This window comes from Oryx dammah, unplaced genomic scaffold, assembly GCF_014754425.2.
Source record: "Oryx dammah isolate SB20612 unplaced genomic scaffold, SCBI_Odam_1.1 HiC_scaffold_5, whole genome shotgun sequence".
In the NCBI taxonomy this organism is placed as follows: domain Eukaryota; kingdom Metazoa; phylum Chordata; class Mammalia; order Artiodactyla; family Bovidae; genus Oryx; species Oryx dammah.
The window spans coordinates 91,446,085-91,473,220 of NW_024070189.1; the positions used below are offsets into that span (position 1 = coordinate 91,446,085).

The window sequence follows — 27,136 nt, forward strand, 5'->3', positions numbered from 1 at the left end:
TGTGTTTTATTATTCTTCTTCTTTGGCCTCTTTAGCCTCACCTCGTGGCTTGTGGGATTTTCATTTCCCAACCAGGGATAGAACCTGGGCCCCAGGAGTAAAAACTTGGAATCCTAACCACTGGACCACCAGGGAATTTCCCATAATGCATGTTCAACTTATGATACGTTCATGTATGATGGGTTTATCAGATGTAACCTCATCATTAGTCAAGGAAGATCTGTTCTGTCATAAATAGCCCTGTGGCTAAATCTCACCTTGGACCAATTTCCTAAAAATGAGTCACTAGAAGTAGATTGTGAGAATTTGAAATTTGGTGTCAACTTCAATTCCAGTAGGAATACCCTAGGTGAGCCTCTACCTGGGGGAATCCATTTACCCACAGCCTATTCAGCCCTCAAGGCTTCTGTTTCTTTCTTTCCTTTTTTTTTTTTTTAAATTTTCAATCTCTATCAATTCAACAGGCCTGTTTTGCCTTCATCTAAGAAAAGGAAACAGTGATCAGAGTTTTTCTTGGATCCTGGACTCAAAACTGGTGCTCACATGCTCAGTCGTGTCTGACTCTTTGTGACCCAATAGACTGTAGCCCACCAGGCTCCTCTGTCCGTGAGATTTCCCAGGCCAGAATATTGGAGTGAATTGCCATTTCCTCTTCCAGGGGATCTTCCCAACCTAGGGATTGAACCCATGTCTCTTACATCTCCTGCACTGGCAGGAGGATTCTTTACCACTAGCGCCACCTGGGAAGCCCAAAAACTGGTAGGATGGACTGATTTGCAGCCAAGTGTTCAAACTGATTCTTCCTCCCCTGATTCATTCATTCACTGGGAATATTCAGAGCAAAGTCTGGAAAAACAAGAGACTTGTAAATATCTGAGTGCCTATAATGTGCCAGGTACTGTTCAAAAGTTGCTTTTTTTTTTTTTTTTCCATGTCAGGTCACTGCCCACTTTAATTTAGATTGGTGACTTTCAACCAGAAGCAGGTCTATCCTGGGCAGGGGGCACTTCAGCACCTGGCAGCTTTGGAAACAGTTTGGGTTGTTATGATGGAGAGGGGATTACTAGTATCTAGTGGGTGGGGGCCAGGGATGCTGCTCCACACCCTACAGTGCCCAGGACGGCACCCCCTCCTCAACAAAGAATCATCCAACCCAGAATGTTAACAGTCCTGAGGTTGGAAAACCCCAGTTTAAATGAAGTGGAATAGAAGATGATAGAATATATGAAAAGGGGTTGCTCAAAAAACAAGTATCATTTCACAAGGCTTCTCTAAGGAGGTAATGGTTTTTTGGTTTTGTTTTTTTAATATTTATTTATTTGGCTGTTCCAGGGCTTGGTTGTGGCATATGGGATCTTTAGTTGCTGCATGAAAACTTAGTTGCAGGATGTGGGACCTAGGTCCCTGACCAGGGATTAAACCTGGGTCCTCTTCTTTGGGAGCAGAGTCTTAGCCACTGGATGACCAGGGAAGTCCTAAGGAGGTGGTGTTTGAACAGAGATTTTTGTGTTGAGCAAGATTCAGGCAGAGGACACAAGCAGAGGCCAAGTGGCTGGAAGGCACTTGGCATGTCTGGGGAGCAGAAAGCGGGCCAGCGTGGCCCCTGAAGCCAAGTGGAGAAGAAAGGGTGGAAGGAGAGGAGGGTAGAGGTCAGCTGGGGTGATGGGAAGCCAAGGGGAGGATTTTAGGTAAGGGAGGGATATGGTTTAGCTTCTAGGGAGTATCCTGATAGTCTAGTGCTTAGGATTTGCCCAGATTCAATCCCTGGTCAGGGAACTAAGAGCCCACAAGCCATGAGGCCCAGTGGCTGCCCTCTCCCACCAAAAAAAAAGCCTTTACAAGGATCACTCAGGCTGCTGAATGAAATAACTGCAAGGAGTCCAGAGCAGGGGAGAAGCTGCAACACTGACCAGGGTGTTATTGAGGGTGGTGACAAGGATGCAGGAGGTGAAAAATAGTTGAACCATGCCTAGATAGAGCAGGTGTAACACAGGCAGTGAGGGCAGAAGGGTGGGGCAGTGCTCGAGCTGGGCACTGCGGGCCTAGGGGCCACTGATGGGACAGCCCTTCTCCCCAGAGGCAGGGTGGGAGCTCCAGCCTCAAGGAAGCCAGCTGGGCAGGGTCACCCACCTGACTCACAGCAGAAACTGGATGGGCCAATGCTGCTCCCCCTCTTCTTCAGTCCCTGCGGTAGGAACACCACTCCTGGCAACAGGAGGCCTGCAGTGCGTGAGTCAAAGTCGCTCAGTCGAGTCTGACTCTTTGCGACCCCATGGACTATACAGCCCATGGAATTCTCCAGACCAGAATGCTGGAATGGGTAGCCATTCCCTTCTCCAGGGGATCTTCCCAACCCAGGGACCAAACCCAGGTTTCCCGCATTCCAGGTGGATTCTTTACCGGCTGAGCCACCAGGGAAAGCCAGGTGCCTCCAAGGTCTCCTCTATACTCTTCTGCTTCCACATTCTTTCCTCTTTCCTGCCCCTGATTCCATCAGGTGAAAAGTGTCTGTGTCCTTCTCTATTTCCTCATCAGACCAGGCACAAAGCTACACTTATCTAGGACACCTAGCTTCGAGTTTAGAGTCCAGCAATTAGGAATGGTCTGCATGTGAACTCCTACCTATGCATCAAAAGCCACGCCAAATGGACCCTCATTTGGGAGGGCTTCTTGGATGCCCGTGGTTGCAGATCTAACACAATAACTAACACACATCAATTACCATATGTAAAATTAGATAGCCAGTGGAAATGTGCTGTATGCCACAAGGAGCTCAAATCTGGTGCTCTGTGACAAACTAGAGGGGTGGGATGGGGTGGGAGGTGGGAGGAAGGTTCAAGAGGGAGGGGACATATGTATACCTATGGCTGATTCATGTTGATATATGGCAGAAACCAACACAATATTGTAAAGCAACTATTCCCCAATTAAAAATAAATAAATGAAATTTAAAAAAAATATAATATATATAAATAGTAAATATATATATATATATAGAGAGAGAGAGAGAGACAGAGAAATCTCTCCCACCAAATACACATCAATAGCTAATACAAAGCGAGTACTTGCTACATTCCAGGTCCAATTCTGAGGACCTGACAATGATCTCAGGATGTAGTTTATTACTATTATGTCCATTCTATAGAGAGGAAATTAAGGCTCAGGGACACACAAACTAGTTGAGTAATGGGTGTGGTGACCCAAGGACTAAAGAGCTGATAAAGCCAAGGAGGGTCTTGGAATGCAGGAATGGAAAAACCAGACCCTTATCATCCTTCTCTCCCCCATGTTGTAACTATTAACAGATTTCAGGTTCTCCTGTCTCCCCTCCTACCCCACACAGGGAGAAGGTATTTGCCTTACTCTTCTCCCACCCAGTATACGTGCGTCATCCAATCAGAAAATGACCCACAAGACTCCTATCCCACTCCTTGTACCCTGGGTATAAAAGTGGACTAAGGACCCCTATTCAACGTTGGTTCTCCCTTGGGCTGGCCCACTGTTCTAACAGTGTCTCCCACTCTAATAAACTTTATTCTCTTCTCATTCTGCTTCATGTCTGAAAATTCTTTTCCAACCCGCGCATGGACCATGACAGTGGGGCCAAGATTTAAACACAGAGAATGCCACTCTGCTGCCTCAGTAACAGGAATCCTTCCCTGTAAAACTGGTTTGAACATCACCATCTTCCAAACAAGAAACTTCAGGCTCAGAGGAGTTAAGCAATGCACCTGAAGATCACACAGCATGTCAGTGGCTAAACCAGGCTTGGCATACGGGTAAGCTGTCTTCAAAGCCTTCAGCTCTAATTTACCCCTAAAAGTTACATTAAATGAAGAATTTTTGTTTTTATTTTTTATTGAAGTATAGTTTAATTCAAAGCCCTAAGCCGTTAAGCTACCTCCTTTACCACTTCATCTCTGGGTTCAAAGTGTACTTAATGAGCACCTACTGTGCACCAGGAAACGGTTCTAGGCTCTGGAGACAAAATAAGGAACAACTCCCAGGTGACATTTGAACTGAAAGATGAAACAGAGTCCACCCTGAGACGATCTAGAGGCAAAAAGAGATTCCAAACGTTACCAGGAGCGTTCCTTCGCCCCCGCCCCCCAACACACACACCTTTGTCCATTGTCCTCCCTTTGCCAGGAATGCCTTTCCCTAGATAACAAACTCCTATACATCCTTCAAAGCCCAGCTCCAACACCTGCTCCTCCTAGGAAGCCTTTCCAGACCGACCTCCCGGGTGGAAGTCCGCAACTTCCACCCTTGGGCTTGCACATCTTGGGGCCTTCCCACTACCCCATACATAACCATAGACGGATGGGAAGGTCTCAGGAGTCGGCCCCACCAGGCTGGATGATCGTTGAAGCCCAGGCCCAGTGGGCGCACGGAGCTGATTTTTTTAAATTAAATTAGCAATGAACCTAATTTTTTTTTAATTAGCAGAAAACTATGAAGATTCTTCAGGAAGAAGACTCAAATAGGTATCTTGGAAGCTCTCCGGTTCCACTCTGACACCACTTCTCTGGCTCCGCCCCTCCATCGCCCCGCCCCGAAACGTGCCCCATGCTCCCCGGAAGTGGGCGGTCTCGTGAGGCAGCGCCGTGGGCGCAAAGCACGCTGAGAGTTGTAGTTCCGGCATTGTACGGAAGCCGAGAGGGACGTGCGGCGCGATGTGGGCCAAAATATTGCTTAGGAGGGGCCGGGTGGCGGCCGGCTTGTGCCCAGCTCTGGGGCCTCGCCTCGCTGCCCGCTTTCCCCCGCAGCGAACGCCCGAGAATCGCCTGGCCCCGCAGCGGAGCCTGCACGCGACGGTGGCCCGGGCTCTTCCGCTCATTCCCATCGTGGTGGAACAGACGGTACAGTGGCCGGGCGGGGACACGGCCCGGGGGTGCAACGGCTTGGGGCACGGAGGTGTCTGACCCTCACCCGCGTCTTTCTTCCCCAGGGTCGCGGCGAGCGCGCCTATGACATCTACTCGCGGCTGCTTCGGGAGCGTATTGTGTGCGTCATGGGCCCTGTGAGTGCCTCGCGCCGCGATCCTCCCCTTCGTCTGCCCAGATCTCCGCAAACCTCCTTGATCCTCTGACTTCTCCCCCATGACTTTCCTCCCTAGGCTGACGCTCTTGTCCCAGTCTGACACTCCCTGCTTCTTGGGCACATAAGCCCCCTGATGCTCCCTCCTGCCCTGTAGTCCCCCTTCTACTGCTTTAAATCTTCTGCGTCTCCCTCCCTAATTTCTGACTCCCTCCTCACCAATGATCTTCCTCCCCATTCCTGGTCTCCTGTCCCTCTCCCCAACCTCCTCACCCCTTTCCTTCCTGTTGCCTGAGTCCCCCCTTCCTGTGTCCCCAACCCCCTGGTGCCGGATCACCCCCACCACATCCACTCCTGGTCCTGAACGCTTCCCGATCTGTCTTACTTGGGCCCTGACCACCATTCTGGTGCCCTGACTCAACCGCAGCCACTCCATAACTGCTGCCCTTAGCTTTCACCCCCATCTGGGGACACCCCTGCCCTCCTCACTTGCAGATCGATGACAGTGTCGCCAGCCTGGTCATCGCGCAGCTGCTGTTCCTGCAGTCGGAAAGCAACAAGAAGCCCATCCACATGTATATCAACAGCCCCGGTGAGCAGGGCCTTCCCCAGGTGCCAGGGGCACTCCTGGGGACACACCAGGTGACTCCAGGGACTGAGACCCCTAATCAGGGAGGTTCTGTCTCTGGAGCAAGAAAGGGGGCAGAGCTTCCTTCGGAATCTCCAGAGGGTCTGGAAACCTCCAAAAGCTGCCTCTTCCCTTGCTTTTTTAAAGAGGCACCTGAACCTGCCTCTGATCCCATAGGTAATGTTTTACGAATCTAACTCGGTTGTCAAAATTTTTTAAACTGGTACATTCCACCCTATCCCCCCAAAAAGATAGAATAACCAACAGCCAATTTATTTTATTTTGGTCGAGTTGTTCCTCCTGTGGGATCTTAGTTCCCTGAGTAGGGATCAAACTCAGGCCCATGGCAGTGAAAGCCCTAACCACTGGACACATGGGGAATTCCCTGAATAGCCACTCTTAATTGATCGTTTACTGTGCCAGGCACTTTTATAAAAGCACTTTATAAGCATTTAACTCATTTTCTTCATGCAGCCTCACATGATGGGTAGTGTTTAGTTATCTCCAACCTACAAGGAGGTACCATGTCTTCAAGAGGCTGGATAACTTGCCCAAGGTCACATGTGATGACCTGCCCAGCCAGGGGTCATACCCAGGCAGACTGGCTCCAGGGTCTCCAGCTGTAGTTATTACATTCTCCCAATGCTTGAGAATGTGGCCAGTCTCATCCTCCACTGGGTCCACATGCAAGTGTGGCAACTGTCAGCTCACTCTGGAGCCAGCCCTTGTTTGTTGCCCCCGCCTGCCCTGTGTCACCTTCCTACCCCTAGGAGTATTTCTGTTTGAGACCCCAGCCCTCTCCAGGGCCTTAGGGGAAAGGATGGTGGGGGGTAGCTGGCACAGCCCCTCACTCTCTGCCCCATCCGCAGGTGGCGTGGTGACCTCGGGCCTGGCCATCTACGACACGATGCAGTACATCCTGAACCCCATTTGCACGTGGTGTGTGGGCCAGGCAGCCAGCATGGGCTCCCTGCTTCTGGCTGCTGGCACCCCAGGCATGCGCCACTCGCTCCCCAACTCCCGCATCATGATCCACCAGCCCTCTGGGGGTGCCCGGGTGAGTGTGCCCTGAGAGCTGCTTTGGGGGTGGGGATGGGGGTCTAGACAGGTGAACCAGCCAGACAGGCAGGAGTCACATGATGGGGTGGGTTTAAAATGTAGGTTTTGTTGGTAGGCAGATATGGTGAGGTCAGCTGATCAGGAGAGGGTTGCCATTAAAAAGACAGTTTGTGACTCACAGATCCCAAGAGGAGGGAGTATGCCAGGCCTTGGGGACCACACAGATAGGCACCAGGGTTGGTCGAGAGGAGAATGTGAGCAGGAGCCTTCTTCAAGGTTTCTGCTGGGAAGAACGTGTGAGGTTAGGATGGGCTAGCATGAATAGTGTCAGTGGGCTCTAGGGCATAGGGATCGTCCCTAGTTGTCTGGTGCCCTGGGGTGATGGGGCAGGAGGATGATGACCCAGGGTGTGAGAGCTCTGCAGAGGGGGTGGGGGGGGGGTGTGGGCTTGGACTGGCGGCTTTGCATGTGAAAAGTGTGTTCTGGGCAGCTTTCTGATGTCTCTAGGAAATTAGCTTCCTCCCTCCTGGTCAGGGAGGCACCAGCTGCCAGAAATAAGAACATAGAGTTAATTCAGAGAGACTTCCTGGAGGTGGTGGGGATGAAACAGGCTACAGAGGCATTCACAGAGGCCCGTCCCACCTGCCTGAATGCTGGCAGCCAGAAGCCCAGGGCGGTCTCCCGAGTCCCTTTCCCTGCGAGTGGCAGACCCTGATCCCAACCTTCCCCCTCTTGGGATGGCCCCCCAGGGCCAAGCCACAGACATCGCCATCCAGGCGGAGGAGATCATGAAGCTCAAGAAGCAGCTCTACAGCATCTATGCCAAGCACACCAAACAGAGCCTGCAGGTGATCGGTGAGCGCCCCCTCCAGGGCCCTCAGCTGCTCTTTTATTGGAACCAACACAGGCATACCGGTCAGGCCTCTGGACCTGGTGCAGCTGACACCAGGCTGGAGCGTCCTGTGGTGGGGGCCCTCCAGGGCCCTGCAGGATGTGTGGCACATCCCCGGGCGCTGCCCACCAGCTGCCAGCAGCACCTCCAAGGGTGACGGCCAGAACAGTCTCCAGCCATCACCCAGTGTCCCCTGGGGATCAGAATCCCCACCCTACCCCACCCCCAGTTGAGAACCCCTGTTCTGAGCACTTTTCTTAGAGACCCAGGGACTTCCCTGGTGGTCTAGTGGTTAAGACTCCGCACTTCCACTGCAGGGGATGCAGGTCTGATCTCTGGTCAGAGAATTAAGATCCCACATGCCGCGCAGTATGGCCAAGAAAAAATAATGATAATAATTTAAAAATTAAAAGACACAAAAACTTGACTGAAAGAGGTCCAAAGGTTTTGAACAGGGTCTCCCACAAAGAAGATCCCAAATGGCCAAGAAACAGAAGCCAAGGTTCTCATCACCTTTAGTGATGATGTTTAATAATGATGTGTCAACAGTGGGACTTCCCTGGAGGTCCAGTGCTTAGGACTCTGCGTTTCCACTGCAAGGGGCACAGGTTCCACCCCTGGTTGGGGAACCAAGATCCCACCTGCTGCATGTGGTGTGGCCAATAAAAAAAGAAAAAATGATAATAATGACATCAGTTATTCGGGAAAGGCAGATCAAGGCCCTGATGAGATACCATTTCAGTTCACTGTGGTGTGTGTGCTCAGTTGGATCCAATTCTTTGAGACTCCACGGACTATAGCCCTCCAGGCTCCTCTGTCCACGGGATTCTTCAGGCAAGAATACTGGAGTGGGTTGCCATTTCCTACTCCATTTCAATCCACTGGAGCAGCTCAAATAGAAAATACTGATACCACCGAGTACTGAGGGGAGCGTGGAGCCACTGGAACGGTTATCCACTGCAGGCAACAGTGATAACTACAACCACTTGGGGAAGCTGTTAGGGCTCTGAGGGTGAATACCCAGAAAGACACCTGGTTCCTCTGCTCGGCATGTAACCAAGCGAATCAAGCGCTTCTGTCCGAAGATGCAGACAGGAATGTAGTCCTGTTTGTACAGTCCCAAATGGAGAAAGACCCAAGTGCCTGACAGCAGAATGAGTGGCCAGCGGTGGTATATTCATGAGGCGGGACGCTACACAGCCACAGGGACTGGGCCACAGCCTAGATAAATCTCCAAAACAGTGCTGAGTGGGAAAAGGAGTAAACACTCTGGTTATATGTTTATTTACTTTTTTAATTAATTAACTTTAATTTTTTTTTTTTTACCACATTGCTCAGCATGCAAAATGCCCAGCCAAGGGTCCAATGCATGTCCCTGGCAGTGGAAGTATGGAGTCCTTTTTTTTTTTTTCAATTTGGCTGCACCAGGTCTTAGCTACAGCACATAAAACCTAGTTCCCTGACAAGAGATGGAACCCAGGATCCCTGCGTTGACAGTGTGGAGTCTTAACCACTTGACCACCAGGGAAGTCCCTGTGACTATGTATTTAAAGAGCAGAAAACTAGCATAAGCTCTATGCCATTAGGCCACTGTTAGGGGCGGGGGGGGGGGGGGGGCGGCACTTAGCAACTGGATGTGTCCCCAGCAGGGTTTGGAGGGTCTGATCTAAGTGCTGGCCGCATGGGTGGGTTCAGTCTGAAAATCACCACACTGCTCACTCCCATAATCTATGCTCTTTCCTAGATGTGTATTTACACATCAACAAGCTAAAAAAAGAAAGAAACGGGTATTTTACTGGTGGGGAAACTCAAGGCACAGGGATGGGGAGGCCAGGGTCACACAGGGTGGACTTGGGCTGATTGAGGACTGGAACGTGGCCCTTGGGTGTCCATTCTTCGCCACCCGCATCCTGCCTGTACGCCCCCTGCAGAGTCGGCCATGGAGAGGGACCGCTACATGAGCCCCATGGAGGCCCAGGAGTTCGGCATCTTGGACAAGGTTCTGGTCCACCCCCCACAGGATGGGGAGGACGAGCCGGAACTGGTACAGAAGGAGCCAGGGGAGCCAACAGCAGTAGAACCCGCCCCAGCCAGTGCCTGAGAACTGGCCTCCCTCTCGACCTCCCAGGGAAAGCAGAGGCGCCCAGCCTGTGAGCCCCTCCACACTGACCCTGGAGGGGCCCCTTGAGGAACTGTGGATTTGGGGGTGCCCCTGTGGGTGGGTAGCCCAGCTGAGACACTGTGATTTTAAATTAAATCTTTGTAGCCTTTGCTCCCGGCTCTGGCGCCTTCCCTCTGGCGTCTACCTTAGCTCACGTGTGCCTTCACCTTGACCTTCATCTTGCTAAGAGCCTACATGACACTCCAGAGGCCACAGCTTATGGTGAAGAAGACACAGAAGTCCCCATCCTGAAGAAACTTACATTCTTGGGAAAGTAGACAGGTTTTTTTTGTTTTTTTTTTTTTTAAATCAGGGCAAGAGGTATGCAGTGTTGGGTGTGTGTGACAAGAGTTAGATGAGGTGCCCTGCAGAGGCCTTGCTGAGAAGGCGACATTAGAGCAAAGACCTGATGGAGGTGAGGGTGGGGGGAGCCAGATTGCTATCTTGGGACACAACAGTCCTGGCAGAAGGCATGGCAAGTGCAAAGGTCTTGTGGCAGGACTATGCCTGGCACATGAGGCAAACCATGAGGGAGCTGGGGGTGGCTGGAGGGAGGGAGTAAGTGAGGGGGAAAGTAGAGATAAGAGCAGGAAGAGGAGTATAGATCATAAAAGGTCTGGTAGGGCTTCCCAGATGGCTCAGTGGTAAAGAATCCACCTGCCAAGATTCAGTCCCTGGGTCGGGAAGATCCCCTGGAAAAGGAAATGGCAACGCACTCCAGGATTCTTGCCTGGACAATCCCATGGACCAGAGGAGCCTGGCAGGCTACAGTCCATGGGGTCGCAAAAAGTCAGACATGACAGTGATTAAACAGCAGCAGGTCTGAGATAGGAGGGAGATGCCCCATGGAGGGTTTCAAGAAAAGGAACAGGGGACTTCCCTGGTGGTCCTGTAGCTAAGACTGCACTCCTAGTGCAGGGGGTCTGGGTTCAATCCCTAGTCAGGGAACTAAGATCCCACATAGAGCAACTAAGTCAGAGTGCTGGAACTCCTGAGCCTGCACCATGACAAAGACCCAGCACAGCCAAAAAAGAAAAAGGAACCACAGAGTGGTGGGTGGAGGGCGGCAAGCACAGAAACCTGGAGTGAGGAGACTTGGAACCACCCAGAGGGAGGGTGACCTGGCCCCAGCCACATGGTGAGAGAGGTCGGTTTCCAGCCAGGTTTTCAAGGCAGGGCTTACAGGTAGGATGTGAGATTTGAGCGAGAATGAAATCTCCCAAAACTCCTAGGTGTTGGCCCAAAGCAGCCAGAAAGATATTTCCAGGAGAGCTGCGGGGAGGAGCAGGGGTCAGGATCAAGAGTTGATTTTGGATGTCTGAAGTCTATCGTGCCTCTCCCCTTCCGCCCCCACCCCCCACCCAGGGTTGGGAATAAAAATGTAGGAGACTTCAGTGTGTCCATGAGTTAGCAGTCAGGCTAAAAACTGGCTATGGCACTTGGCCCTGCAGAAATCACTAGTGGCCTTCAATAAGACCACTTTAAGTACTAGGGGGCCAAAAGCCAGGTTGGAGTGGACCCAGAGAGAAGGGGCTGGAAAATACTGGGAGCTAGACAAGTTTTTCAAGGAATTTTGCTGTCAGAGCAAAGAACATTTTTTTTTTTAATATAGAGGACTTTTTAATTTGGCTTCATTCATCAATTACATTTGGTTGAACTTTTTCATTCTGCACAATTTAAAATATATACAAAAGTGGAGAAGACCCTCATGGTCCATTGGTTAAGAATGGCCTGCCAATGCAAGGGACACAGGTTTAAAAGGCATGTGGAATCTTCCCCTGGTCCGGGAAGATTCCACATGCTTCAGAGTAAGTAAGCCTGTGCGCCACAACTACTGAAGCCCACCCACATGCCCTAGAACCCGTGCTCCACAAGAGACACCACCACAGTGAGAAGCCTGTGCACCAAAACTAGAGAGCCCACATGCCCTAGAACCCTGCTCTCCACAGCTAGAGAAAAGCCCACACAGCAATGAAGACCCGGTGCTGCCAAAATATATATATATGTCACCTGCAGTAATTTTGCTTAAAATAGGAGAAAAAAGTAGAGAAACTAGAATAATGAGGTCTCATGTACCCACCACACCAATTCATGCTGATTATGACTCGTCCCTCCCCTGACTCTACAGAGCCTCTACCATGGCTTTGTAGTACTTTGAAGCAAATCCCAGCTTTTCATTTCATCTGTAATATTTCAGTATGTATTTCTAAAAGGGTAAGTAATTTTATTTCTCAAAAATACTAAAAATAGAATAACCACATGATCCAGTAATTCCACTTCTTTTGGTATATATCCAAAAAAAAAAAAAAAACCACTATTTAGAAAAGATAGCATGCATGCCAATGTTAATGGTATTATTTACAACTGCCAAGATAAAGAAGCAATCTAAGTGTCCATCAACAGATGAATGGATAAAGAAGATACAGTATATATACACAATGGAATATTACTCAGCCATAAAAAAGAATGAAATAATACCATTTGCAGCAACATGTATGGACTTGGAGGGTATTATGCTAAAGTGAGTTAAAGTCAGACAGACATTATCATATCACTATTATGTGGAATCTAAAAAATAAACTAGTCAATAAAACAAACAAACAAAAAAAACAGACTCACAGACACAGAACAAACCAGTGGTTACCAGTAGGGAGAGGGAAGGAGGAGCGGCAATATAGCTGTAGGGGATTTTTTTTAAAAAGGTATTACGAGAGTCTATGAAATCATGCATGTGAAACTTTTAAAAACTGTAAAGTGCTACAGAATTTAAAGAACTTTCAAAAAAGGTTAATAAAGCACAAGGAATCTTTAAAAAAGACAACCACAACATCATTTTCAACCAGAAAAAAATAATGCTTACTGTGGTCGAATATTCAACCGCGTCCAAATTTCCCTGGTGATCACTACTTTTTTTTTTTTTTTTAATTTTTCCAATCAGGATCCAAATAAGCTGCAGGCATTGCCACTGATTGATAAATCTGTAAGTGTCTTGTTATTGCGGTTTTCTCCTTTAATCTCTTAAAGTCTCTCTCCCTCTTTTTCTTCTCTTTTCTTGAGCTTAACTTGTTGGAGAAACAAGGTCGTGTGTCTTATGGACTTTCCCTCTGAATTTTGAGGATGCGATTCTGTCCTTGGTACTTCCGGTACCCGGCGTCTGAATCTAGACAAGTCTGATCCATTCAGGTTCCGCTTTTCGGCCAGTGACCTTGGAGTGAGGGTGCCTTCTAGCGGGAGATATTTTAAAACCAGTTGTCCCTGTTTCCATGACATTGGAGCAGATGATAGTCCTTGTCTAGAATTTTTAGCCCAATAAGGGCTGAAAAATGGTGACATTCCAATTCTGCCTTAAAAGGAAGAGGAATTTTTGTTTATATACTGTTTTTAAACAAACAAAGTACATAAACAGTTTATGGTGGTTGTGGTGGTTTAGTCGCCAAGTCATGTCCGACTCTTGCGATTCTATGGACCTGTCAGGCTCCTCTGTCCATGGGATTCTCCAGGCAAGAATGCTGGAGTGGGTTGCCATTTCCTTCTCCAGGGGATCATCCTGACCCAGGAATCGAACCCGGGCCTCCTGCATTGCAGACAGAGGATTTACCAATTGAGCTATGAGGGAAGGCCAAAACAGTTTATATACTGTTTTAAACTGGAAGCCAGCCTGTTTGTATGAGGATGGGGGGGTGGGGGGTGGGGTTCGGGATGGGAGGCGCCTCGCCTTGACCTTTGACTGAAACCCCTAAGTCCACAAACCTAGTCCCACCCCATAACCACAGCCTTAATGTCACTCCCCTAACTCCTACAGTTCAGCCTGACTGGACTCTAACCTTAACTTCATAGCCTTGGTCCAATCCTTCTCTGACCCTTGACCTCTGACCCCCGGGCCGACCTAGCCTTTGACACCACCGCCCCGCCCCGCCCTTTGGAAGACGGACCTGAGGCACAACTAGTCTGAGTCTCTGCGGTCGAAACGGCCCAATAGCGCCGGAGAGGAGGCAGATTCTGGGAAGAGCCAATAGCTTGAGACGACGAGCCGAATAACAACCAGTAACCTTGAGCGAGAGGCGGGACTCTGAGGAAGGCCAATTGCTGGAGGGACTCAGTGCAGTCACAGCCAATGACCTTGGGGAGGGGGCGTGGCCCTGACCCCCGCTCTTCCAAAACCCGGCTCCGGGGCTATGGCCGGAGGTGGGCAGGTGGTACTGCGATCGCTCTCCCAGCAGGGCTGGGTGCGGGGCTCGGGCGCAGCCGTGCTGAGCCGCCTACAAGACGCGGCCGTGGTGCGGCCCGGCTTCCTGAGCGCGGCCGAGGAGGAGACACTGAGCCGCGAGCTGGAACCCGAGCTGCGCCGCCGCAGATACGAATATGACCACTGGGATGCGGTGAGCCTGGCAGCGCTGGGGGCGGAGCCACAGGGGCGTGGCTTGGGACCTTAGAGGCCGGGCGGGGTGGAGCGCTGGGTGGGCGGGGCTACATTTGGGGCGGGGCCTAGGAATGGGGGCGCGGTCTTGATGCTTGGGGGCTGGAAGAGCGCTTTGGAGATGTGGGCGGGGCCATAACGAGGCAGAACCGAAGGGTGTTTGGGGGACAGGACTAAAGTTAGGGGGTGGAAACGGGTGTGGAGCGAGATGAGGGAGGGTCACGGGTTGAGGGGGGGAGACAGGGGACCCGGTGAATCAAGTTGTGAATATTGGAACCGGGCCAACGTTAGGAACGCAGTGTGGGACTGAACTGGACCCTGATGGTGGGTAGAAAGGACTAAGGCCAGACCCAGATCTGGCAGGGGGTGGGATTTGAGAAAACATCATGGGGTAGATAAGATCAAAGTTGAGAGTTGAGGGTGGAGTCAAGTGTCATGCTGGAAAAACCAGGCCTTTCGTTTGCACTTCCACCACCCTCCCCCCCAGTCCCTCCCCCCCAGTCCCTCCCCAGCACTGGGCAATGCCTCAGTTTCCCTGTTCCCCACCCCTGGAAGCTTCCAGGCTTGACCTGAGCGTTCTGGGCAGGCCATCCACGGCTTCCGAGAGACAGAGAAGTCGCGCTGGTCAGAGGCAAGCCGGGCCATCCTGCGGCGTGTGCAGGCAGCCGCCTTTGGACCTGGCCAGACCCTCCTCTCCTCAGTGCACGTGCTGGACCTAGAACCTCAGGGCTATATCAAGCCACACGTGGACAGCATCAAGGTGGGCAGAGAGCAGTGGCTTGGAGCTCCCAGCTGGGGCTGAGCTGGCCAGGCCAAAACCCACCCTCTGCCATGTCCTCTCTTCCAGTTCTGTGGGTCCACCATTGCCGGCCTGTCCCTGTTGTCTCCTAGCGTCATGCGACTGGTGCACACCCAGGAGCCGGGGGAGTGGCTGGAACTCTTGCTGGAGCCGGGCTCCCTCTACATCCTTAGGTATTGGCAGCCAAGGAGCCCACACTGCACCAGTAACTCACAAGACACCCACTCAGCATTTGGAACACCTTCTGTCATTCAGCCCTGACGGCAGACTCTACCCCTAGGGCTGGTCTGCCTGGAACCAGGGCTGCCCTCACCAGCCACATCCTCTGTTTTCTCCTGCAGGGGCTCAGCTCGTTATGACTTCTCCCACGAGATCCTTAGGGATGAAGAGTCATTTTTTGGGGAGCGTCGGATTCCCCGGGGCCGACGCATCTCGGTGATTTGCCGCTCCCTCCCTGAAGGAATGGGGCCAGGGGAGCCTGGTCAGCCGCCCCCAGCCTGCTGAGCTCCTGGACCATTACCCCAAGCTGTTTAGGACACCATGTTTGTGAATAAAGTTGTGAATAATGCTGGAGAGTGGACAAGCTGGCCTCCTGTTGCCAGCTGTTTGCAGGAAGGCCAGGATCTGCTTGGGAAGCCCGGGACCACACCTGCCTCCCCTCTTCCTCTCCCCCTCCCCCGACCAGGAGCATTCCCAGCTGAACACACAGTCACAAGGCTAGAGGAGCAGTTTCCTTTATTGAGCCCCTTGCTGGTGGCCCCAGCCCACCTTCCCCTCTCTTCGCCTCGGCCTCTGGGCCTCCTGTAAATAAGTCAGCTGAGCTCCTCTAGCGGCTGCAGGGCCCTGGGCCGGCCATCCTTAGCCACCACAGCCACAGGCCGCCGCCGAGAGCTGGGGCAGCCGCTGCCAGCGGTAGCTGTCATCGAGAAAGGTCACATCGGCGTAGCGGGTGGGCTGGCAGCAGGGTCCTCCATGGGCTCGGCCCTGGCCCCGCAGTCGGGCCAGCGTCAGGCCGTGTTGGGTGCGGGCACCGTGGGAACAACTGCCAGCGCAGTAGCGGAAGATGACTGTCTCCTCCGACGTGTAGCCCAGGCCCAGCTCGGCCACGGGCAAGGACAGGCTCCACAGCTGGCACGGGCTGGTCAGGGCTCGGCGCAGGCGGGCCCCTGTGGGGACAAGGGGCAGCTGACAGCAGGCAGAGTCTGGGCAGAAAGGAGTTGGGGAGCACACAGGGTTCCAGGAGTCCTTACCCAGCTGTGGCCTCTGGGTCTCTCTGTCCACCGCTGGCTCGGATGAGAGCTCTTTTTCCGCCACCAGAGCCTCCCAGGACCCCTGGCTCCCACCAAGGTCCAAGTGGAGGATCAGGAGAAGCAGAGAGCCTAGCAAGACTCTTCCTGTGGCCATGGTGACGGGCAGGTCCTGAGGATGAGGATGCCCGGCACCCTCAATTTATCCCCCCCTGCCCGAGCTGGGGAATTAACCTCATCACTTCCGGCCGCTGCTCGTTGTGAAGGTTCCAACGTCGCACACCTCAGGCCCAGGCAGCCCCGCTCCTCTGCCCCACACCCCATCCTTCCAAGAGTTAAGGGCGCACACCCCCTCACACACACATCCCATCCAGACATTCCACAGACCCATTTCCAACACCCCCTCCACCCCCTGATTTACGAGTGCTGTGTCGGCAGCCAGGGCCGAGGCTCAGGGAGGGCAACTCGGGGTCCCCACCCCTCCTGCTGTCTGGAGAGAGGGTTGGGGGGCCCCATGGATCTCCCAGTGGGGGTCCTCCCCTCTTGGGCAGGGTGCTGGGGCCCAGTAGCCCCCACATTATGCACCAGGTAGAGCGGATGTGCATGCGGGGAAGAGGTGGGTGAACTGACAGGGAATCCATCATGGCTCTTGCCTGGAGGATTAAGACATCATGCCCTGCCTCCGGGTCTGGCCCAGGCAGTATCAAAACAGGAAAAGGGAGAGGCCTGGGGACTGCCAAGAGCTGGGACACCAGGGGCAAGAAACTCACCCTGCAGGGACTCCTGTCTCTGGAAGGCCAACCTGAGTCCCCTGGGACCCCAGCCCTACCTGGGGTTGGAGGGCATCAAAGCAGAAGGAGAGGTTAAGCCCCGCCCTGGTTCCAGTAATCTCTCAGCCCTTCTCCATCACCCTGGGGAAGCGAGCCTCCATCCTCAGCCATGAAAGGGGGCTAACAGAGTCCCTCCCACATGAGGTCCTGAGGACAGACAGAAGACATATTTAGTGTGTAGCAGGGTGGCTGGTACCGAGCAGTTAAGGGCCTCTTAGATGCTTCCCTGGTGTCTCAGATGGGAAAAAATTCACCTGCAATGGAGGAGACTCGGGTCTCAATCCCTGGGTTGGGAGGATCCCCTGGAGAAGGAAATGACAACCTACTCCAGTATTCTTGCCTGGAGAATCCCATGGACAGAGGAGGCTGGTGGGCTATATAGTCCATGGGGTTGCAAAGAGTTGGACACGACTGAGCGACTAAGCATGCACAAAATGCTCGAGTCAAAGGAAATAGCATCTTTTTTATTTTCAATTAAAAAAAAAAATTTAGGCCATGTCCTCTGTCATGCAAGATCCTGAACAAGGGATCCAACTTGTGTCTCTGCATTGGGAGTCCAGAGCCTTAACCACCGGACCACCAGGGAAATCCTGAAATACAAGCAACTTGTGTAGGTTTGACACGGTGCCTGAACTCAATGCAGGCAAGACCAGATTAAAACTCAGGTGAAACTGCTCCTAAGATTGGCAAACATCAGAGTCTGCTTACCCGTGGCTGGGGGTGTGTGTGTAATGGGCACGCCTGTTGGTAGCAGTATAAACCAGTGGCAGTTGAACACTGGCTACAGAAACTACCAATCCCATCCCTTTGATCCAGGACACGTGCTTCAGGAACTCATGCATTTCAGGTGAGCCAAGATGCAAGCTCAGGGCTTTTCACTGCCCTTTGTATCAAGAAGTAGGAAAGGACCGCAGCACCACCCACGGGGGACTGCTTCAGTGATTTTGGTGTGCTTTTTTCTTCTCAACTGCTTATTGAGACTACCTGCAGATGGGAGGTGTGGGTGGCAGGACTGTCACTTATACAAAATCACCCAGAATTAAGAGACACAGGTGGGGTTTGAACCCCAAGTCCTGCTGAATGCAAGGCTCCTGATCTGAACCAATGGGGCACATAGACCGGTGTGGTGGGGGAGGCCTCAGACCTCAGTCCACGTGGCAGGCAGAGCAGGGGTGAAATTGTCAGGGTAAGGGGCAGGCACTTCCTTCACAAAAGTCCTGGCGGAAGGATGGGAGGGAAGTTGGAACGAAGTGAGACATTCTTGGGAATTAGCCGGACATCTCAGGCATTCTGACTTGGCAGCCAAGGGCCTGTAGGACTGGGTGGGGAGGTTTTCCACCTGCCATCTCCAGCATCCTGCCACCAGCCAGATCACTCAAACAGGGATTTCAATGTTGTTCCTGCTGCCAAGTTCCATTTCCAGCAACGTGACTCTCCACGAACTCAAAGAACCCTCTTGCTTACAGAATGCCTAGCCATACTTGATAAAATAAACACCTTACCAACTTGTGAGACTCTAAAGGGAAGCCCCAGAAACCTCACTGGGAAGTTGAAAAGTAGTGTCCAGATGCCAAGACCAGTAACAGGGGATTGGGATTTTGTGGCCATTTGGGACAGAATCAAGAGCTGAGAATCTAGAATGACACATCTGGGGCATGTGTGCATGCTAAATTGCTTCAGTCATTTCCGACTCTTTGCGACCCTATGGACTGTAGCCCGCCAAGCTCTTCTCTCCATGAGATTCTCTAGGCAAGAATACTGGAGTGGGTTGCCATGTCCTTATCCAGGGGCCTTTCCAACCCAGGGATCAAACCCGGGTCTCTTATGTTTCCTGCATTGGCAGGCAGGTTCTGTACCACTAGTGCCACCTAGAAACCACTTTTGGGGCACCTGGTGGCCACATGCAAAAACCATCTGGAAGAACTTGCCTGGGACTTCCCTGGTGGTCCAGTGGCTAAGGCTCCATGCTCCCAATGCAGGGGGCCCAGGGTTCAATTCCTGGTCAGGGAACTAGTTCCCACATGCTGCAACTAAGACCCAGCACAGTCAAATAAATAAATAAAAACAAATATTATTTAAAAAAAAAAAAAAAAAAGAACTTGCCTGCAAAGCAGGCCAGCCAGGAGCCCCAGAGGCAGAGCCTGGAACTAGGAATGAGTCCCCTATCCCAGGTCACAAACATGATCATCAAGAGGCGTCCGAAAACAACAGGATGCCCGTCTGCTTCAGGTACTAGGTGAGTGTGATGGAGACTGTAAGACAAGGATGTTTAAACTAACAATAGAAAAGAAGGCATCAAAAACAGAAGGGGCCATACACTCAAAACAGACCTACTGATCTGAAAGAGAAAGATACTTTGCAGAACTGAAAGACAGTGACACTAAGTACTTATGGGTTTGTGCATGTGTGCTCAATCATGTCTGACTCTTTGCCACCCCATGGACTGTAGCCCCACCAGGCTCCTCTATTCATGGGATTTCCCAGACAAGAATACTGGAATGGGGGTGCTATTGCCGCCAGGGGAACTTCCTGACCCAGGGATTGAACCTGCGTCCCCTGCACTGGCAGAGCAGATTCTTCACCGCTGAGCCACCTGGGAAGCCCTACTTTTAATGGGTTCAGGTGGTGGATAAGCCACAGCTGGAGAGAGAACCAGCCAAGTGGAAGAGAGAGCTGACAGAAATCAGCCAGCAGCTCCATGGAGGAGGCTGAGGGGGTAAGGAGAGGATTAAGTTCTAAGAGGCGTCTACAGGTGGCAGGATGAGAGGCAGCGAGTGTGGGTATGAAGACCCCGAGGATTGTGGAAAACAGAGCCTGTTTATTGGGGGGAGCGTCACTCCTTGAGGGAGAAATGCATCTTGTCGTTGATCATCTTGCGCTCAGGGTTCAGGCGCTTCAGGATCTGAGCCAGCACATTCACTGTCTGCTCGCTGCTCAGCCCCGTCTTCTTGGTCTGGAACTTCTTCAGCAGGTCCTTGGTGGTCATGGGCTTCCGTGTCAGGTAGCGGCGCACAGCGTCTTCGGTCACTTGAACGTCACTGGAGGTGGGGAGCTAGGTGTCAGCAGGCGTCCTCTGAAACCTGAGCCCCCTGACCCCCACCCCCCACCGGCCCCTGCTGTCCTTGCCAACTTACCCACTGCTGGGGGTTGACTTCCCAGACTGGGGCTGAGGAGTGGATTTCCCAGACAAGCTCTGGGGCCCGGTGTCCAGTCGCAGTCGCTTGGCAGCCGGTGTTTCGCTGGTGCGCTTCCCTGTGGGAGGTGGCGGTGGGACTGAGACCAGGTCTGGGAGGCTGGACCACTGGGTTGGGGGGGTGGGGGGACAGTGCTGGGATCATGTGTGCAAGGGGCTCAGAGGATGCGGAACAGGAAGACCAGGATGGGGTCAACAGGGCGGGTAGGGCGGGATGGCGGGGTACTACTCACCCTGCTCCAGCTTGCTGGCGGCTGCCCGGAGGGTGGAAGAAGTACTGCCTGCCTCAGTGCTGGGAGTGCCTGGCCGGCTGTTACCCCTGGAACTGCCCCCTGATGGCTTCCGCTCCCTTTTGGGGGGCGTCTTCTTTTTCTGTGGAGATCGCAGCTGAGCACACATGTCAGGAGAGGGCACCCCCACCGTCCTCCCTGGCCAGCCCTGCCTCGGCTGGGCCTTACCGCCATGAAGAGTGCCGAGGAGGCTTCACTGTCGATGTCACTCTCCTCCGAGCTGTCGGACTCCTCGCTGCTGTCTGCAAGGGACCAGAGGAGGGGACGTCAGGACCGGAGACCCCTGAGCCAGCCCTCGGCTTTGTCCCAGATCAGGGCCTCAGAACGGCCAAACTACCTTTCCTCCGCTTCTTCTCCTGCGGCGTGGGTGCCTTCTTCTCCTCCTCCTCCTCCTTGTCCTCCTCAGGAGGCTTTTCCTCCTCACTCTCTTCGCTGCTCTCACTCTGCTCATCCACGCCCTTGGGGCCCTCCTCCTGCTGAGTGGCCTTGGGCTTGCCTTCTAGCTCATCCTGGGAGCTGCTGTAAGACAGAGAGCGGGCAGAGGGTGAGTGAGCGCGTCCGCCGGCCGGCCCAGGGTCTCACACCCGCCTCCCGCCTGCCTCACCTGGAGCCATCGGACATATAGTCCACCTCCTGGCCCTCGAAGTCCCCGTCATCACTGTCCTCAAAGGCCTCATCATCTGAGCCCTTCTTCTTCTTCTTCTTCCGGCCCCCCTTGCTGGGCAGTGCCTTCTTCTTGGCCTTGGGGGCTCTGCCACCTGGGGAAGGACAGACAAGGTGAGGGGCTCAGATGGGCATGCATCGTGTTGTGTGTATCTAATGATGCCTGGACATCTCAGGGGCTGTGGTGATGCCAGGACAGGCCCCAATTCCTCCAGGAGGCAGAGAGCTGGCCCAGGGTTGTACCAATCACCCACCACCAAGCAAGCAATCCCAACTTCACACCCCTTTCTCTAACTCACACTCAGGGCCGCCATCCCTGCCCTAAATCACCTGGGCCAGCCAGTCACCGGGCAACCAGAGACCACCCGTTGGCCCAGAGCCTGCTGGCACGACTCAAACTGGCCAGTCCTAAGGCCATTCCCATGGAAATCCCAGTCGAGGCCATGGCCGAGAAAGAACTTCCTGGGGCCTCCTAACCAACCCTGGTGCTTCCCCTAGCGGCCAAGCTCCTGGGAGGATCCAGGGGTCTGCGAGTAACCAAGCAATCCTTTCAGGGGCATTCACTTTTCTGAGTCATCACACAAGACCTGAATTAATGACAACTGCAGCCCCGGCCGCCCAGGGCTGGCTCCACCAGCCTCACCCTCCTCGCCGCTGGCCTCGCTGTCATCCGACGACATCTCCAGGTCGTCTTCCAGGTCGTGGATGCGCAGCTCGCTGGCCTTCTTGCGGCTGCGCTTCTCCTCATCCTCCTCGTCCTGGTCCTGGTCTTTCAGCCGCCGCTGCTGCATGATGCTGAAGTGGTTCAGGACCTTGTTTCTCCTGCGGGGCGGGGGGCAGTGTTACAGCAGGGGCTGGCAGCGGGCCTGGCTCCGGGGACCCCCTCTGGGAGTGGGCCTCATGCACTGCTGCCTCCCTGCACTTCCACCAGGTGTGCCCCGAGAGAGAGCCACTGACACAACTTAGGTGATGAGAGGGACGACCTGACCCCGCACATGGGGACACAAGCACGTGGCAGAAAGACCCTGAGATCACACAGGGAGAGCTGGCCCTCCTTTGGTTCCCTGTCTGCCCAGAGTCCCTCAGGAGAAGGTCTCATGTGATGCTGACGCCCTAGCACCGGATCCAACTCCCCACTTCTCCAGTCCCTCTCCCCGCCGTCTCCAGTCCATCTGCCCCCTGGACTGGGTGCTCCTGAGCAGTGGAGAGATGTGGCTTGCTCACCGCTGAGTCCTCAGCTCCCAGCCAGGCACAGCGTCGGGGGGTTGCAGCCCTTCTCCAGGTGTGGCCCCATCACTCACCTCTCCCACTCCTCCTCAGCCTCCTCGGCTGTGAGCGTGCGGTGCTTGGCCAGCGGCGTGAAATTATACCAGTTGTGGACAGGGAAGGCCTCGAAAGCCCCATCAGGGCACTGGGTGAAGATGTAGTAGGAGGTGTTTTCTGTCACGCCGCCCTTCTTTATGCCCTTGAACCTGCAGGGAGTTCAAGGTCACAGTCTGTGTGGGGAAGAAGGACCAGTGCCACCTCCAGACCACACCCCCTGCATCCCTCTCTCCAGGGCAACCTGGGTTCTCCCAGCAAAATCTGAGGCTGGAAGGCTGGCCCACTGACTGCCTAAGCAGAGCAGGCTTAGGGCTCCTGTGCACTATACATGTCATGGTCCCTTCTGGAAGGACCTGTTAGATGGGCCTTAAAGAGCACAGGGCTATAGTATCAGACCCCTCTGGATTCCCCTCCGGAATCCTCCTTGAACCCTCCTTGAACCACTGCCAGCCCAGCTCCCTCCGGGCCTCCATCCTTCCCCTTTTCTGCCCTGCCATGTGCAGGCAGTCTTACAGAGTGCCCCTTCCCCACCTACAGCCTTCAGGCTGCCCTAGGCCCCAGCCTACCCACAGTCCTGCTGTGCCCTGGCACTCCCAGCCCTCTCAGTCCACCCACTCTGCCACTGAAGTGCGCTGTGACAGTCCCTGGGGCTCGGTGTTTCACACCTTCGTGCTCGCTGTTCAACTGGAGTGCCCTTCATTTCCCTTAATCTCTGTCTCCCCCACGGTTCCCAACCCTCAGCTCTGGGCAGTCCTTGGCTGGGCTCAGGAGGACCGCAGGCCGGGATTCCTGCATCCCTAGCGCACACTCGAGCATCCCCTTGGCTCATCTTCCCTAAGAAAACCCCTTCACGGGAGGATGAGCTGTCACCCCCAGCCGTAGGACCTAGAAGTTCGGCCGAGGGCACCGGGGAGTGGCGGGAGGGGCACATACTTGCGGCCTGATTTGCCGTTGACCCGCAGCAGCCAGGGCTGGTCCTCCGGCCGGAACTCCTTGAGGACAATGCCGTACTTCTTCCTCCGTGCCTCCTCCCGGAGCTTGCGGTTGAACTCGCTGCCGGCGCCCGACTCTGGCATCTCCTCCTCTTGGTAAATCTTCTTGTTGCTCAGGTCTCGTTCCAGCCGGGCCTGGGAGACGGAAGGCGAGACTTCTCATCAGGCAGCCTGCTCCCCATCCAACAACACCCCTTCCTCCCCGCAGGCTGAGCGGTGGATCCTCAGAACCAACTTCCCGCTTGGCGAAAAGAGGCTCTGTGAATATGGGCGAAGGGATCTGTCTAAAGCCCGCTGCGATGTCTGTTTTTGCAGCTTTTTGAAAGTTTGAAGTTATTTCCAAATGAAAAATTAAAAAAAAAAAAAAGACACCCCAGAGTCCAATCACTTCTCATAACCTGTTTGCTGCAAACCCCATCACAGGCTTACCTGGTCCAGAGCCTTCACCTCCGCCCTGTTCTCCCTTCACTTGCCCTCGACCCAACAGTGGACAAATCTCTTTACAGACTGTTTGTAACCCTTTAATAGCTTCTGCTATGGATGAATGTTTGCGTGCCTCCAAAATGCATTCTTTTTGGCTGTGATCTCGGACTTCTGGAATCTTAGTTACCCCACCAGGGATGGAACCTGGGCCCCCTGCAGTGAATGGGCTAGAGTCCTAGCTGGAGTCCTAACCGCTGTATCTACAGGGAATTCCCCCCAAAATGCATATACCCTAATTTCCGGTGTGATGGTATTTGGGGGCGGGGCCTCTGATGGATGATGATTAGGTTGTGGGGCTGCAGCCTATTAGGAGTGGGATAAGTGCCCTCTTTAATAAAGGATTCCAGAGTGCTGTGTACCCAGGTGAGAGTACAGTGCAAACGCACCAGCTATGAACCAGGACACCAAATCTGCTGGCGCCCTGATCTTGGACTTCCAGCCTCCAGAACTTTGGGAAATAAATGTCTGTTGTTTATAAACCACCCAGTCTCTGGAATTCTGCTAGAGCAGCCTGCAACTAAAACAGTTTCTAAAGACCACTCTGGAGTCTCCAACAATAGGGGCTCTGAGTCACCTCTAGGAGGCAGCCCCCTCCTCTCTTGCCCAGATAGATCTCGACCCCGAATGCCCATCAGTGGGCACAAATTTCAGGAGAAAGCCTCCTGCAAGGCCATACATATCTTGTCCTCAGGGGTGCCCAGAGGCTCAGCCTGGGCCTTAGTTATCATTTATCTGCACATGGGGAGAGGGGAGGATCCTAAGCCCCGGTTACTATCACAACCAAGCAACTATTACATCAAATCCAGGGTCAGGTTTTCTCATACCCTCAGAACTCGGACTTACCTGATTCCAAGTAGTGAGGTTGACTTTATCGGCTGCATTGAAAGCCATGATATTGTATTTTTTGGTGGTATTTCTGGAATGGACAAAAAGAAGAGGCAGTGCTCAATCATTCATTAATTCAGTAAACCCTCCCAGGCTCAGTTCTTCGTGCTGGGCAACGCTGGGGACCCATGAAAAAAACCCAGAGATCAGTTAGCGACAAATATTTCTGGGAACCCAAGATGGGATAATTGGGAACTCAGCCCTGGTTAGGGGGGTGGACAGGCAGGGACTGCCTCCTGAAGGAGGAAAATACTGTAACGGAATTTCGCAGGATCAAAAAGAATCCACCCAGTAGAGTCACTGTTGCAATTCCTGTCTGAGGGAATCCTAAGCAGGCAGGTTGCGAGTTACTGTATATTAATGTACTCATTCATTCACTCTATTAAAAAAACAGTGATGCCCCAGAGGCCTCGGCTCAACCCCAGCCCTGGAAGAAGAATCAGACACTCCTGGAGGCTCGAGATTTTAATCCTTTTCTGGAGGGAGAGGGGGTTGGTAGGATCAGGGACTTACTTGGGAACTCGGACGACATACTCAGTGACATTCTGGCTGCTGGGGCCCTGAGGGGAGAGAAAGCAGGACAGTGAGTGAGAGGCTACAGAGGCCACCTCCGGGACCGCAGCCGAGCCACCTGGCCGCACACTTACGAGGGCCGCCATGGGCGATGGGCGATTGACCCGGGTCCGATCAGAACCTTTCTTTACGCCTCCCTCCGGGTGCGCGTCCCCCGGTCCCGCGGAGCCGCCCTCGAGGTGTCGGGTCTCCGGCCTCGATTGCGGACCCTAAGCCCGGGATACAACCGATCCTGGGAAAAGCTATCCGGAGGCGGCGCTGGGTCGGCTTGAGACCGTCTGTGCCAAGTCTGCGCCTGCGCAGCCGCCTAAACCGGAATCGAAATCCTCCCGCAGGCCTAGGGGAAGCAACCTACTCCGAACTGAAGGTAGCGCCTTCTGTATCTAGCGCTCTGGCGGCCCGCAGTTTATATAGCACGATAAATACCATCAGGCCGATAACCTCATCATGCGGATAACCCAATCAGGTGAAGCGGAAACGCCCCCAGGGCCATTACATCTCGGACCGCGGAGTATCTTGGGAACGAAGGGAGGAAACCCGCCACCCTCAAGGCCTGTCGGGCTATTTGCGCATGCGCTACTTTACTGCGGAAGTGAGTCCGGAGAGGCCGCGTTACCACAGCAACCGAGGCCTCCTTGGCAGCCGACTGCTGCGGCTCTACCTGAGCCTCTTTTGGGGTTCATTTCTCCCCACAGCCCCCGGGGGTAGCCCTATCATCTCGCCAGATAATCGGGCCAGGGGCCCTTGTGACGTTGAACCGAACCAGGAGAGGTCAGGGCCTGTGTAGGGGATGGAGCGCTCTCACCCCACGGGCGTCAGGCGGGTTGGGTTTGTGCAAGTCCAAACTGCCCCAAATACGCAGGCCCCTGAGGCCCCAGAAGAAGGGAAACATCGCGGGGGTGGCTGGCTTACTCGGGGGAAGGGAAGGAGGTTGTGGAGGGCGGGAGAATGCAGGTAACCCCTCCTCAAGTCCAGGTGTGCACACGCCCTTCCTCCCGGCCCCCTACCTTATTGTAACACAACTGCGCATGCTCAGGGTCAGGTATTCAGTGATCCACGTTAGCACCTGCTGGGCTTCCCTCGTGGCTCAGCTGGTAAGGAATCCACCTGCAATGCGGGAGACTTGGGTTTGATCCTTGGGTTGGAAAGATCCCCTGGAGAAGGGAAAGGCTACCCACTCCAGTATTCTGGCCTGGAGAATTCCATGGGTCACAAAGAGTCGGACACGACTGACTGACTGACTGACTGACTTTCACTTTTAGCACCTGCTGCGCTGGATTCTGGAAAGTCCGTGGGGACTGTAGGAAGCCAGCACTATAAACTACAGGTCTCCATAGATGTGTCTGATAGTTATGGACATTTATCTATTCCTCACTTGCTACGATTATGTCAGAAACTATGCCAAGTACTAGAAATACAGGGACAAGGAAGACAAACAGATTCTGTGGTCTTGTAGTACATAGTCTGACCGGGGAGACAAACAAGAACAAGTAAAGGGGCAAACTCATTACTGATAGTGGCCATTACTGGAGGAAATGGAATTCTTTTTGTGGGGTGGTGGGGAATTAGGGTTTTGAGACTGGGAACAATGGGGTGGGAGGCTCTTTAGACAGAAATTAGCTGAAGGGTGAGCTGCGACCTGGAGGGACTGCAGTATGGAC

At 53.4% G+C, this 27,136-nt stretch overlaps 4 protein-coding genes across 5 annotated transcripts; 2 read left to right on the forward strand and 2 right to left on the reverse strand.

Moving 5' to 3' along the window:
• The first annotated feature begins 4,584 nt into the window (after positions 1-4,584).
• On the forward strand, positions 4,585-9,899 carry LOC120864878 (caseinolytic mitochondrial matrix peptidase proteolytic subunit). Its single transcript, XM_040242083.1, has 6 exons — positions 4,585-4,862; positions 4,952-5,023; positions 5,536-5,632; positions 6,538-6,725; positions 7,477-7,582; positions 9,551-9,899. The coding sequence occupies exons 1-6, from the start codon at positions 4,677-4,679 to the stop codon at positions 9,718-9,720; spliced, it is 819 nt and encodes a 272-aa protein (XP_040098017.1). The 5' UTR covers positions 4,585-4,676; the 3' UTR covers positions 9,721-9,899.
• Positions 9,900-13,850: 3,951 nt separating this feature from the next.
• On the forward strand, positions 13,851-15,576 carry ALKBH7 (alkB homolog 7). Its single transcript, XM_040242086.1, has 4 exons — positions 13,851-14,159; positions 14,784-14,957; positions 15,045-15,169; positions 15,338-15,576. Exons 1-4 carry the CDS (start codon positions 13,956-13,958, stop codon positions 15,498-15,500), a joined length of 666 nt encoding a protein of 221 aa, XP_040098020.1. The 5' UTR covers positions 13,851-13,955; the 3' UTR covers positions 15,501-15,576.
• A 278-nt stretch (positions 15,577-15,854) lies between these two features.
• Positions 15,855-16,400, reverse strand: PSPN (persephin). The gene is made up of 2 exons (XM_040241616.1): positions 16,247-16,400; positions 15,855-16,162 (listed from the first exon to the last, which is right to left on the reverse strand). Exons 1-2 carry the CDS (start codon positions 16,398-16,400, stop codon positions 15,855-15,857), a joined length of 462 nt encoding a protein of 153 aa, XP_040097550.1.
• A 3,471-nt stretch (positions 16,401-19,871) lies between these two features.
• On the reverse strand, positions 19,872-26,678 carry GTF2F1 (general transcription factor IIF subunit 1). Of its 2 annotated transcripts, XM_040242077.1 has the most exons (13): positions 26,483-26,678; positions 25,550-25,717; positions 25,416-25,462; positions 24,861-24,933; positions 23,476-23,669; positions 22,521-22,691; positions 21,863-22,041; positions 21,161-21,314; positions 20,894-21,075; positions 20,725-20,798; positions 20,500-20,638; positions 20,208-20,325; positions 19,872-20,111 (listed from the first exon to the last, which is right to left on the reverse strand). In XM_040242077.1, the coding sequence occupies exons 2-13, from the start codon at positions 25,559-25,561 to the stop codon at positions 19,907-19,909; spliced, it is 1,548 nt and encodes a 515-aa protein (XP_040098011.1). In that variant the 5' UTR covers positions 25,562-25,717; positions 26,483-26,678; the 3' UTR covers positions 19,872-19,906. The 2 variants fall into 2 exon arrangements, with proteins under 2 accessions (XP_040098011.1, XP_040098010.1); XM_040242076.1 differs by lacking the exon at positions 26,483-26,678 and having other exon boundaries at positions 25,550-26,017.
• Positions 26,679-27,136: the final 458 nt, after the last annotated feature.